This window comes from Urocitellus parryii, chromosome 6, assembly GCF_045843805.1.
Source record: "Urocitellus parryii isolate mUroPar1 chromosome 6, mUroPar1.hap1, whole genome shotgun sequence".
Classification (NCBI taxonomy): Eukaryota; Metazoa; Chordata; class Mammalia; order Rodentia; family Sciuridae; genus Urocitellus; species Urocitellus parryii.
The window spans coordinates 79,576,510-79,591,007 of record NC_135536.1 but is presented as its reverse complement, the minus strand read 5'-3'; the positions used below and the strand labels follow the sequence as shown (position 1 = coordinate 79,591,007).

The following is a 14,498-nucleotide window of genomic DNA, read 5'->3' as shown; positions in this document are numbered from 1 at the left end:
ACTCCAGGATGCTTTTTCTTTAAGCAAGGCTCAACTAAATTGGTCAGTGACTAACAAGGATTACTTGAAAGAGTTCTTCAAAGCTTCCTGTTCCAAATACTTCTTCCATATTATACCATTAACAATTGAAAAGTCATCATTAGGACATTAGAGGATCATCAGTCTTTTTCTTCCAAGTACTGGAGATTGAATTCAGGAGGACTTTACCACTAAACCACATAATCTGAGCCTTTTTTTAACTGAGACACTAAATTGTTGATGGTGGTCTCAAACTTGTGATCCTCCTGCCTCTGAGTTACTGGGAGTACAGGCACATACCACCATTCCCAGCTTTTCGGAGTCCAGCTCCAACAGGGGGTCTCAGGAAACAAACAGATGGTGAGGAGTCAGCGAAAGGGGGGTGGAGAAACAACAGACACAAAAGTGAAGGTACTGAATCCCAATTTTTACTTGTGAAGTTAATCATATATACTTTTCATTTTGGCAGGTTCACAGTACTTTGTGGTTACAAAACAGGAATCATTATTCAAAGAAACAACATCGTAGCTACAATTAGATAAGAATATATCTTGGCTTATGCATAAGCAAGCATTTTTACTTTCAGTTCGCGTTTTGCTTTGAGCTGTTTCTGCTTAGTTAGCTTTTAATAATAGTTAGAAATGTCCCAGACTATTGACCTATACCTTGACTATTCTTTCTTGACTTACTGACTAGAATTGGTGTCACAGTTATGGCAAGTAGTTAACTTGAAAAGAGAGGCTACTAATTTTAATCAAACAAGAGCAAGAGCACCAAACCATTGTGCACAGGAACAAGAACAAGTTGCCCACTACTAAGCACTAATCTGTCTTCTTAACATTAATTCTTCTTCTCTAGATTTTTAATTTAATTTCTCAAAAAACTTCCTTGACTGTTTTTCCTACAGGGGGTTTTTCATTAAACATTAACAATTTACGTTCCACAGCTGAATCATTGCATTTAGAGCAAACAGATTTATTCTTTAGAAGCAGTTGCATTTATTGAGAAAGTCATGTTTTCTCCTTCATACTTAATGGTCATATGAGAAGTCGAATACTTCTTAAAGGAATACAAAAACAAACCAGCCCATTCCCAGAAACATACTGCGCTCCTCCAGAGGATGGACGCCTTGCCATTGCCTGAGTCAGAGGAGGGGCGCAGCACCAGCTGGTACTGTCCTTTCCTAAAAGGCACATAAACTTGAGAGGGAAGTGTGGTTTCAATCATGCCAGCCAGCTGAATGCCAGCTAATTGAGTAACAATGCCTACATGCAGCATGATAGGAACGTTCTGATCAAGCAAAAATGAAAGGACTACAGCCCAGAAAGCAAAGAGTAGGAAGAAAGAAGGGCCTCAAAAAAGCTGGGTATGAACTAACTTCAGAGGTTGGCGTGGACTGGCAGGAATCCAGTCAGCAGGGGGGCCACTGGCAGCAGACAAAAGGATGCTTGCCACTACATTGTCAGAATGTAGTGATGGAGAGTATGGCTACAGAGGGGAAGTAATGCAAGAAGAGATATGTAAGGGGCTTAATAAATTCAGATATTCATGAGGGTAGAAAGGGAATGAAACAATCAGAAGAAAGAACAGAGGCAAAGACTGGTCTGAAGAAGTGGTTATCGGTTCAGAAGTTAGCCCTCCCTCAGCTTATAACATCTTCCAACATTTGGCTTTTTTCTTCATCCTTTGCTGCTCACACATCATCTTGTCCCTATTCTCAGCTACTTGTCTGAGAAGCAGACAGTCACACAAGATATTTGGTCTCACACCTTTTCATGCCAGTGTTGGGCTGTGCCCCAGCCTCACACCAAATTGCACCAAAAAATGAAAAATTATTTCATCTCTCTTTATTGTAAAAACATTATGATATTAATTAAATTCCAGGAGGTTCTGGGCTGGTCTTGTTTGGTCTCTAGTGCTTTAGGTGAGGCAGTAGTAGGAGCTATTGTGTGACAGTCAAAGGCCTATGTCAAACCATGGGTATATCCCCAGGTGTGACAGAGCATGAGCTCTATCTCTTACAAAGAATGGAGGTGAAAACAAACTGCTTTGAGAAGACAATTGAGCAAGAGGATCTGGTACCAGAAGTATCTGGTGGGAAAGTGGAGAAGGTGAAGGGATCTTCACGGGGATCTTCCACTCCTTTCTTTTCTGTTATTATGGAAGGGTAGAGGCACATGACCCAGAAAAGGGCCAAAGAAGGTAGTAGTTACTTGGATCCCATTAGCGGTTGGACCACTCCAGGGCTGGTCAAATGGTATTGTCAGGGGGGGGAATGCTGGCCATAAGAATGGAGACAAACTTTTCTAGTTTCTTTGCAGCTTGTTTTCCAGTCTCTAATACTTCCTCATGAGTCGTCTTTTCCAGGCTTTCATAATTCATGATGACCTTGTTAGTGATAAGGGAGAAGCCAAAGACTCGAAGTCCACAGTGCCGTGCAACTATAACTTCTGGTACTGTGCTCATGCCTGATTTGGAAAAAGAGAGAAATAAACTGCTTGGGATCCACAAATGACTCTTCCTCACCTTTGAAACTATCTTTTCTTCTTTTTTTTTTTTTTTTGGGGGGGGGGTTGGGGTAGGGCCATACCAGGAATTGAACCAAGGGGTGCTTAACTACTGAGCCACATCCCAATCCTTTTTAAAAACTTTTTATTTGGAGACATGGTGTCACTGAGTTGCTTAGGTCTTGCTAGGTTGCTAAGACTGGCTTGGACCATCTTTCTTTTTTGGGGGGGAAGTGGGGGTCATACCAGGAATTGAACCCAGGGGTGTTTAACCACTGAGCCACATCCCCAGCCCCCTTAAAAAAAATTGTATTTGGAGACACTGAGTTGCTTAGGCCTTGCTAGGTTGCTGAGGCTGGCTTAGACCATGTTTCTTTTTCTTTTTCTTTTTTTTTTTTTTGGTGTGTGTGTGGGGGGGGTAGCATATCAGGAATTGATCCCAGAGGTGCTTAACACTGAGCCACATCCTCAGCCCTTTTTAAATTTTTTTATTTGGAGTTAGGGTGTCACTGAATTGCTTAGGGCCTTGCTAGGTTGCTGTGGCTGGCTTTGAATTTGCAATCTTCTTGCCTCAGTCCCACGAACCCTTGGTGCACAGGCATGCACCACCATGGCCCAGCTAGACTATCATTCATAACTTCATTGAGAATTTAAAAATTCATCAGGCACAGTGGCACGTACCTGTAATCCCAGAAATTTAGGAGGCTGAAGCAATTTAGAAGACTCAAAGGTGAGGAAGAGTGAGAAGGAAGATCAAGTTTAAGGCTAGGCCCTAGGCAACTTAGTGAGACCCTGACTCAAAATATAAAATAAAAAGGGCTAGGGATGTTGCTCACTGGTAAAGCATCCTGGGTTAAATCCTCAGCACATCCCCTCACCCCCTAAAAACCTCAAACATCCAAAGAAGCGCTATATTAGTGTTTAGCTAATCTCAGCAACTCAGAAGGTTAAGGCAGAAGGATTTGAGTTCAAAGCCAGCCTCACCACATAAGCAAAGCACTTGGCAACTCCACAAGACCCTGTCTCTAAATAAAATATAAAAAAGGGCTGAAGATGTGGCTCAGTTGATTAAGTACTCCTGGGTTCAATATATATATATATATATATACACATAGCTAGCTATAGCTATGTGTATTTACATAGCTAATGCAATGTGTTATTCAATGTGTTTATGCTACTTTTGAAGTCAGGAATAACTGACTAAATAAAGAAGTCCACCTTCCAGCCTGAGACAGTAGCTTTACTGATATTTTTTTATAATAATTCTTAGAAATATTTCAAATTATGAGTTGGGTTATTAACACTGAAGTAGTTAAGTCCTTGCTACTCAGAGGGGAAGTTTCTTGTGCTGTAACATTAAACTTCCCCACTGGTTTCCTGAAAGTCAGTTGAATCCAACCTTCCTTTAAATAAGATCCTCTTGAACTAACTAGAGTCTCTAATCTACTCCTCCCCCATGTTCTTTTAGATCCCCAAATTCCCCTTCTCACCAACAGCATCTGCCCCCAGCTGCTGCAGCAGTCGACTCTCTGCCACAGTCTCAAAGCTGGGGCCTGCCACCATCACATAGGTGCCTTCCTGTAGCTCTCGATTCTCTCCCATTAGTTTCCAGGTACTGAGAGCCTTCTCCCTCATGTTCCGGTCATAAGCATCAGACATGGCAGGGAAACGAACTCCAAACCTAGGGCATAAGTTGTTTTATCTCAGAAACATGGACTTTCTCACAACTCCTAGAAAAGTCCTGAAACCCTACACTCAAGAGCCAGATACATACCTTTCATCATTAGGCCCTTTGAGAGGGTTCTGACCACCCAAACCAGGTAGGTTGATGTGATCACGAATCAGCATGATATCCCCAACCTCGAAACTAGGGTTGAGCCCTCCAGCTGCATTGGTGACCACCAAGGTGTCCACACCCAGAAGCCGGAAAACCCTCACAGGGAATGTCACCTTAGAAGAAAAAGTTAGAAAAAGTTTTCTCAAACGTTCACCATCTACTTAGGCAGATGTGCATAATACATGAAAGATGAAAAGGGGAACCAAAAAAGTGTATGTCGCCCAAAGAGCTAGGCAATAAAAGAGTAGTTCTCTTCCACTTCTTCCAGACCCAACCAGCCCTCTGCCCCTGATTACCTTCCAGAGGGGGTAGCCTTCATATGTGTGGAATCTGCCTTGCATCATCACACAGGCCTTGTCATTCAGGAACCCAAACACCAGTCGGCCAGCATGACCTGGCACTGTACACAAACAAAAGGGAAAAAGAACAGTATTATGCTCTCATATAACACAGAACCTTTGGGCACCTACTAGGAGCCACCCTCTCCCTGTGCTTAACACATTAAGGTTATAATTAAACAAAAAGCATTAAGTCTGGTGGAAAGACAGGCAATTATAATCATAAAAATGTATCCTGAGATTAGAGCTATGTGGGTAAGGATGCTCCATATGAATATATGGAGAAAGAGCAAAAGGCTTTTTAAAGCAGTTTCAGTCAGTGCTGTGGTATATACCTGTGGTCCCAAGCAACTTAGGAGGCTAAGACAGGAGGATCACAAGTTTGAGGCCAATGCAAGCGATTTAGAGAGACCCTGTCTCAAAAAAAAAAGCCAGAGTAGGGGGGGTGTAGCTTGGTGGTAGAGAACCTGTGGGTTCAATCCCCAGAACTGCATACAAAAAAATATATTTTTTTTTTCCCAAATGAATGAGAAAGACATACGAAAGAAAGTAAAAGTGACTAAGAAATAAAGTTGGTGATAATGAATGCAGTAATTATAGGCTTTTCCAACATTTTTTAAATTCTTAAAATAAACCCAGACATGCTGGTTCAGGCCTGTAATCCTAGCTGTTTGGGAGGCTGAAGGTAGGATTGGCAGTTCAAGGGAGCCGGGACAAGATAGTAAAACCCAGACTCAAAAAATAAAAAGGGCTGGGGAGATAGTTCATTGGAAGATCACTTGCATGAGGCCCTGGGTTTAATCACTAGTACTGAAAAAGAATATCCTTGTATTGTGCTAACGAAAGGATATGCCTCTTCATTCCAGCTCAGGTATACATTGTCTTCCTAAAGAGGAGCCTACTGAACAAGGGGGAAAGAGGCTGAATTTGGGACCATGCAAATCTTCCTTATGACGCACAGTTCAGTTTTGTGGGAATGCATGCCAAGGTAGGTATACGTGGCAACTGGAATACAGATAACTCCCCACAAACATAACCATATCACCATTTCCCTCTTCTGACAGCCCCTTCTAATGGATGGCCAATTTATCCCTGAGGGTATGAATGGTCTGGGAGAGGGGCCAGAATCAAGAGGAAGTGTTAAGGGCTACACAAACAAAATTTATCTTAAAAAAAAAAAAATTAGTAGTGCTGGGTGTGGTGAGGCATACCTATAATTCCTGAGACTCATAAGGCTAAGGCAGGAAGATAATAAGTTAAAAGCTATCCTCAGCAACTTAGCGAGACCTTGTCTCAAAATAAAAAATAAAAAGGGCTGGGTATGTACCTCCGTAGTAAAGCACCACTGAGTTCAATCTCTATTTCCAAAAATTTTTAAAAATTTAAAATAAATAAGTAGTAAAAGCAAAGAAAACCTACGTAGAATATGAAAAATAAAAAGACTGATAAAAACTCAATTATCACTTAGTGCAATATCCTGCTCACTGGAGGCAGCAGTCACATGGCAGGTGGAGCCAATGTCACTACCCTCTCCCTCTGAGAACTATGCCCTTCCTCTTTCTATTTTTTCCTTTTCCAACCCCCATTCCCACAGCTGCCTGCTCTGGTCTCTGTCTTGTTCCAAAGGGTTTTTTAAGTATTTATTAAAAGTCATAACTCTGTAGAACTCTGCAGAGAAAAGAGGAAGAAAGATAGAAACCTAAAAAATTAATAAATAAACCAAGGGAAGTTAGTTTTTTGAGAATAAGTAAACCAAATAAACCACCCTGTCCTTTACTTATCCCTGTTTCACCTAGCCCTTTTCTAACTTAGCGTTAGAGCTTTCTGGCTGCTACAGGAATACTAGATTTGCTATTTTCTCACCCCTCAATTCCCCATTATGTGTGGGGAACATCCACCTCCATCCCCTTCCAAAGGGTCCGTGTGAATCAGACCTTGTGCAATCATGTATTAATCTAGTGTCTGTAAGAACATGGTCCACATCTCTTATCCTAGGCCTGGAGCTAGAGTTGGGGGAAATGGCAGGAAGACACTGGACAGAAGCCTGACCTTGTCCTGGGAGGCTACAGGCATTGTTTCTGTTTTGCTGCAGGCTGGAGGGGTGTATATAAGTGGTAATGATAGTATATGGGAGGAAGCACATGTGGGGACGATTGTAGAGCTATTGTAAGGAGCTGAGTCAGTAAAGCACAGAAAGACATCATCATACTCACAGTGACACACACATGCCCTATTATGGGATTTCTATGAGGAGAATTCTCTTCTCAAGTCATTCTGATTATAGTAGTCTTTTTTCCCTCTCTTACAACATTTTTTTGAAGTCAAATGCTAGGTCTAGGTGTAGACACATTGGTCTCCCCTGGCTGAGTTCCACAGACTTCCATCAGAATACCTCAGTCCTATCCCCCACTTCCCCTTGCTAGTACCTGTGCTTTGGGGAAAGTTTGGTATCTCACTATAGTCAAAGAACTGGGCCTCAGTTAATTTATTGGTCAGGCCCCCTAAGCCAGAACCACAGATCACTGCCACTTGAGGTCGGTGCTTGGTACGAGAGAGAAGCCATTCTGCAGTCTTCTTATAATCTTCATATGTGAATCTAGGGAACAAAAGGAAAATAAAGTCAATTCTCTCATTCCAAAGGCATCATAGACAAATGACCATCAGTACAGAAAAAGGTTGGCAGGTATACCAGGGCAACAGGGACAGAGAAGCTGGCCAAGAAGAAGCTATACTATGTTTACTGATCACTCACCACCCCTCTTTTGAATCAGGCCCACTGAAGTCTAGTGTGTGACTCTTTCCATTGTAGTGCCTGGCAAAAGTTAGTGAACCTGTGTCCACTAACAGCCTCAACTTCAATGCTGTTAACACCACCAAGTTTGTTTGCTGCTGCTGCTTCTTTTTTTTTTTTCTTTTCAATCCTGAGGGTCAAAACCCAGGGCTTCTCACATGCCAGGCAAGCATGCCAGCCCTGGGATATATCCCCAGCACAGGCAGGTTTAATAGCTCTCCCTTGTGACAAAGATTTAGAGAGGAGAACCACAGGGTGCAGAGAAGTACAATGGAATAATCAAATCAAGGTAGGTAAGGCTAAGGAGAGCACTCAAAATGGAATTGAGCCCTTCCTGAGGGCAGTAACAGACCTAATACAATCTTTCTTAGTACCCTATCTATTCCTTTGGGGCACTCAAAATGTAATTAAGACTAATGACCTTGAAGACAGAAATAAGCCAAATTTCCTTTTAGATCCTCACCTTCTAGCTTCTTCCTCAGCCAAAAAACTTAACACTATTTTTTTTCTTTCTCTCTCTCTCTTTTGCAGTGCTGGGGACCATACCAGGGCCTCATGAATACTAGTTAAAACTCCACACTGAGCTGCCACACTCTCAGCTTTCATTTTTGTTTTTGTTTGTTTGTTTGGGAGCACTTCTATGCACCATTCTTAGTTCCCTGGATCATCATTTCTGGGATTCCTAAGCCAGCACAGACCTTTATCATATGGTAATTGCAAAGGTACCCAAGATCAGACACTAAACTATTGCAAAAAAGCCGACTCAATCCACAACACCAACAAAGGTTATAGGACTGACCATAACTCTCAGAAGCTTGTTAAAAATGCAGATTCCAAGCCAGGCGTAGTGGCACACGCCTGTAATCCCAGCAACTAGGAGGCTGTGGCAGGAGGATAGCAAGTTCAGCCTAGACAATTTAGTGAGACACTGTTTCAAAATAAAAAATAAAAAGGGCTGGGGATGTAGCTCTGTTACACTCAGTGTTTGAAACTTACTTTTGCTTTCCTTCTGTGATTCTTTCTTTCCTCCTGTGTCTCCTTTCTTTCTTTCTCCTGCCCCTCCTCCTCTCCCCTGCCTGCTCCCATCTTCCCTTCACATTACCCTTCAGGGACCAAAGGGCATATACACTTACCCAGAATCCCTATGCCTCCAACAAAAATCAATCCAGAAATTTCTCAGTTTCATGTCCAATCTCTCACACCCATCTTGAAAGATCAAAGATTGTTCTCAGAGGTGGAACAATGTTGAACACAACTAAGCAAGCCTCCAGAGGAAATTTTTCTCTTTAAAAGCAGAGCCTAGGAACTGGGTACCTCAGTGTCCACTTGTAGTCTCAGATACCCAGGTAGCTGAGCTGGGAGGACTGTTCCAGTCCAGGAGTATGCGACCAACCTGGACAATATTGTAGGACCCCACCTCAAAAACAGGTCTATCAATCCATCAGAGCCTAGGAAACCAGATATGACAATAAACCAGGCTATTCTCAGGGAAATGACTAGGTAAGAGCTGGGTGGAAGCAATAGAGGTACAAGGTGATGCAAAGAAGCAAAAAAGTCGGCAAGAAATTAGTCAACTAGCATCCCCCCAGAGGTGCAAAAAAGGAACTGAAAGAACTGTTAACCATGGCCACTTGGCACGTCTCACTCACAGCTCATAGGACTTCCTCATTCATGATCTGTCCCCCAAGAATACCTTGAATTCCTAATTATCCAAAGCCACTGTGATCCCTAATGTTATGTTGATTACTTGGACTGGGAATTTCACAACCAAGAGAGAGAAGGGTTTTTCAAAAGTGTGGGAAGGAGTGGTTACTTGTCTGTTGCTGAGCTCAGTGAATAAATATTTCCTTCGACACTCCATTCACCACCTCCAATTTGGAGGACCTCCAATTTGGAGGGAAAGGAGGAGCAGCTAGGGAAGTGAGCATTCTTTCCTCTAAAGCAGAAACTAAGAATTCGCCCTCTGAAAGTACCTGGCGCTTTACCCAGACTCTAGAATGGGGATTTGTGAAGAGCATATGGGGTGGGAGACCTCCTCCCTGGTATGGAGTTGGGGGTATACTTCCCTCTCCACTTGCACTCCTAGTGCACGCGCGCGCGCGCACACACACACACACGCACACAGACACGGACGCACAACAGTCCCTTAGAGTAGCCACACTACACAAACTTGTCCCCTTCCTGTTCTGGCGGCGCTACCCAGCTCGATTCCCGCGCGCGCCGGCTCTGGCTGCCCCACTGTTCTGTTGCCTTGACCCAGACACGAGGCTTCGTGCCAGGCCTCTCTGCATCATCAGGGCACTCGCTCCCTCCCCCGGCCACCTCTGGGCCCCGGGTGCCAAGTTCCCAGGTCTGAGTGACAGCCTTTTCCCCTCCCCAGGGCCTCCCGGGTCCCCGGGCCTCACTCGTTCTCCATGGAGCTGCCGACTCCCTGCCAAAGATCCTGCCGGTCTTCGCTGGTTCTGCTCGGTTGAGCTGCGTGGCCGTTGCGGTAGCCGAGTCTGGTCCGCACAGTTAGGGCACTGTTCTCCGGGCGCAGTCTTATATCCCCAATCCCTGGAGTCCACAGCCAATGGCAGCTGAGCACGCCGGCCAGCCCCGTCTCCATGGTGACACACCCGGATTCAATCGCCCCAGGCTGGGCTGTAAATCTAACCAGAGTTCTTTCCAGAGCTGGTCCCTCTCCTCTTTAGAGGCATCCAGCCTTTCCTCCCTGAACCCATTTCCGTTCTCAGGGTTAGGATTTTCAGCAAAACAGGCCTACGTGGAGGAGGGGTAGAAGAAGGGTGGAGAGCTCCTGAACTGCCTATCTTCATTCCGGACTGTGTGTACAGCAAGCCGTGAGGGATTTAAAAAGAGAAAAATTTTAAACCTTAGACTGTGAAACCGCAGAATAAAAATGAAGGGAGCCTTGTCCCCTGGACAAGGGAAGCCGGGTATAACAATGATGACTTGGAGGTTGCAGAGGTTGCAGAAACACATCCAGGCCTAGATTCGAAGAAGAAAAACTATGGCAAGAATTCTAGGATCCTAGACCCAGACAGGATGGATGGCCAAAGTGTGGTTGCGTTCATTTTATTGGATCCAGGCAATTAGGATAACAAGACAAGGAATTATCCCGCGATGAAAATTCCTGCAAAAGACAACACAGTAGAACATCTTTGTAAGAATTAAGCTATTTCTTCTCCCACTCTTACAAGTTTAACAAACCTCACATCAAATTATATCTCAACAGCCCTTGCTTAGCTATTGGAATCCTCTACTTTTTCTCTCTCCTATCTCTAATCTTTCTTGTTTGCCATTTTACCCACCACCATTGCTCAAGTCACTGTTTTCTAATCCTGTTTTTCTCATTCATTATGCAAATATTTATTGAACATCAACCATGCACCAGAACAGTCCCAGTGCTGTGAACACAAGAGTGAAAATAATATCTGTAAAGAAAAACCAGTATATGTAAAGAACTGGGCCCAATGCCAAATAAGTGGTTTATTCTATCATCATCATAATTATTATATTAATTAGTACCTGGCAATTATTGTTATTGCATTATTAGTGCTACTGTTACTATCCTAGTAATTTTTATTACTATCTAGTAATTTTAGCAATGATAACAGCAGCATGATTTGTCTCATTACAAAAGCAAAACTTTCTTTCAAATCATACTGTGTCTCAGTGGAATATTGAAAGCATTATTTAAAATAATGGAGACCAGTCATAAGTAAAAAATCAGTCCAAGGAAATATCTATCAATATTTGATTGCTGAACAGTTTTTTAAATTCCCCAAATCTAATCCAATTTACATAGAAGATATGATTAGAACATAATTATGCCTAAGGAAGTTCAAAGCTAATCAATTAATTTTAATGAACTCTTGCCTAAAGGAAGTGTATTTATTTTTATTTTTTTGTACTGGGGATTAAACCCAGTAGGGCTTAATCACTGAACTATATCCTTAGAGCCACCACGATCACCACCACCTTTTTTTTTTTTTTTTTAATTTTGAGACAGGGTTTCACTAAATTGCTTAGGGCCTCTCTGTATTACTGAGGCTGCTTCAAACTTGCAATCCTTCTTCCTCAGCCTCCCAAATCATTGGGATTATAGGTGTGCAACACCACAACCCAGAAATTAAGTGTATTAAAATCACAAAGCCTAATGCCCTGAATACACCTGTAATCTCAGTTACTCCAGAGACTGAAGTAGAAGGATCAAAAGTTTGAGGTCAGCCTGGACAATTTAGGGAAACTATGTCTCAAAGTAAAAATAAGTTAAAAAAGAAAAAAAAAAGGCCGGGGGTGTTGGCAGGGATGTAGCTCAGTGATTGAACCCAGTTATCACAAAAAATCAAAATTAAAAAGTCACAAAAATATGATCTGCCATATTTATCTACAAAAGGAAAACTGAGGAACAAGTTCAACTTTCTGTAGTGTTTCTCCAACTTTCTGTGAGGAACAGTTTGATTTACGTCTTACTACAGAGATATAATGTTATTACCAAAAACATTGATGCACAACTATAATCCCAGCTACTCAGGAGAAAGAAGCAGGAAGATCACAATTTTGAGGCTAGCCTGAGCAACTTAGTGAGACTCTGCCCCACAATAAAACAAAAAAGGGCTGAGTGTGTAGCACTATGGCAGAATACCTGTCCAGCATTTGTGAGGACCTGGGTTTGATCCCAGAACTGCAAAAGAAAAAAAAAAAAAAATGTACCTTTATGTGGTAGGCAAAGATTGTTTACCAGACAATATCTTGGTCGGAGTGACATAATCTTCAGACCTTAACACACTTTACTCTGTTTGTTTGTTGTTGTTGTTATTGTTTTCCTTTCTTTCACCACGCTGGAGATGGAACCCAGAGTCTCACACACAGTAGATGTATATTCTCTAAGCTACATCTCTACTTCTACACTTTACTCTGATTCAGGTTCAGCAACCAAACACCTACATAATCATTTGGACCCTATTTTTTTTTTTTTTTAATCCTGGATTAACCCATGACCCTGAGAAGAGTTTGCCCTATGAGGCCTAGCAGGCCTTAGATCACATCTTCAGGCTTTGGATTGCTTAAATCCTGTCTGAAGTCCTGTCCTGTCCCTGTCCTTGTCAAATCATCTTTACTTCTCTTACTGTTTTCCTCAGAGGTTTTTAACCACTGAAGGGTACAGATTTGGGTATTTTGTACATTTATGGATTTGTTGTACCATGAACATAAACACTGGATGGCCATATACATGAACTACCTATTAAATATCTATTATTACCCATTAAGCCATCTCAAACCAAATGTCCATACTCCTACTTTATGACTATTTTGATCTGTTTTCAACAATTAAGTCCAAAGTTTCCAATTTCTCAGTTCATAGCACACTTTAGTATCTCAACAACTTTTTCATAGCACCTCTAGATCAAAAGAAACACCTAATATCTTTCTTTGCCTTTTTTCTCCCTCTAAGTTTGGTTTTGAGTAGTTGATTCATAACAATTTGGTAGCCATTTGAAAAACAGTACAACTTGAAAGAAAATATACTTTTCTTTTTTTTTTCTAAAATAACCATAAATAGTTACTAATAGGTTATGTGCACCTGCTGGGTACTGTACAACTTCTCAAACTTTTTTTATCAGAAAGATCTCCTAAAACTAATATATTTTGTCACAAAAAGCAATGTAGCACAATCTAATGTTCAAACTATGAATGACCTCAAGATAATTATTCAGTGTGCAAGAACTACCAAATAGCTTGGTGCAGTGGTACACTCCTGTAATCCCAGCAACTCAGGAGGTGGAGGCAGGAGGATTGTAAATTCAAGGACTGCCTGTATAATTTACAAGACCTTGCCTCCCCCCCCCCAACCCACTTTCTCTTTCTCTCTCTCACATACAGACCTACACACATATGCATGTATGTAAGTGTGGTGTGTAGGTCTATAGTTCCAACTACTCCAGACCAGAGGCTGAGGTGGGAAGATCACTTGAGCCCAGGAGTTTGATACCAGCTCAGACAACATAGCAAGATCCTGGTTTTGACAAAATAAACAAAGATACCCTATAGTGCCGCTACAAGTTTGCACCTTGGTACAGAGTTTGGAAACCATGGCCCCAGTGACTCCATTGCCACCTCATTCTTGAATCCATGTGGTGTAGATGAGGCAAGTAAAAGTTCTACTATGCCTCAGTTTTCTCATCTGTAAAATAGCAATAATAATAGTACTTACAATAATAGTACTTACTATTTTTGCAAGGACCACATAAAATACCTTTTAAATGTTTAGATAAGTGCCTGGCATTATGACGAGAGAGAGAATAAAAAAATAGAATATGTGGAATACATGCAAAAAGAGAAATTAAATTGGGACACTTTGGGTCACAGAAGCCAGACATGTGTCTTTCAACCCACTCTCCATGCTCTCCATGCAAGCTAGTTACTACTTGGTTGAAAGGCTGAAGAAAAATTAAAAAATGGTAAATGTTGGCCATGCTTATTATTCCTCATTGTCTTTTTCTATTTGATCTTTCTAGATTCTCCTAACCATAAATTGGATTTAAAAAATAAAACTAGAGGTACAGTAAGCCTATCAACACTAAATGGAATACCACACTATTTGAATAGCAATTTTGCTTAACAAAAGCTATTAAGCTTAAATAGCTACTAAATGATTTAAATTTAATAAAATTAAGATTACATAAAAATAAAATTTTAATTTTCTAATCATACTAATTCCATTTCAACTGCTCAGTGGCCATATCTAGCTAGTGCCTACCACATTCCCTAGCATAGAAACATATCTATCACCCCAGAAAGTTCTAATGTAGAGTACTCCCTTTATCTGTTTTAGTCACTGCTACCCTGTATCAACATACAAAAGCTATAAGTGTTTTAGTCTTTATTCTTATGGTAAAGTGTAAGTACTTTTAGAGCTTCTATTGTAAGGAACTAAACAATCATAGGGTGATTATAGTTTATGATGGGCTTATTATTCTTTCTTCAGACTTCTTATCCTTTTT

General features: G+C 41.6%; 1 protein-coding gene across 1 annotated transcript; it reads right to left on the bottom strand.

Annotated features, from left to right (window-relative positions):
* Positions 1-424: 424 nt before the first annotated feature.
* Positions 425-10,096, bottom strand: Pnp (purine nucleoside phosphorylase). The gene is made up of 6 exons (XM_026412010.2): positions 9,897-10,096; positions 7,127-7,296; positions 4,659-4,762; positions 4,300-4,475; positions 4,016-4,206; positions 425-2,486 (listed from the first exon to the last, which is right to left on the bottom strand). Exons 1-6 carry the CDS (start codon positions 9,905-9,907, stop codon positions 2,269-2,271), a joined length of 870 nt encoding a protein of 289 aa, XP_026267795.2. The 5' UTR covers positions 9,908-10,096; the 3' UTR covers positions 425-2,268.
* Positions 10,097-14,498: the final 4,402 nt, after the last annotated feature.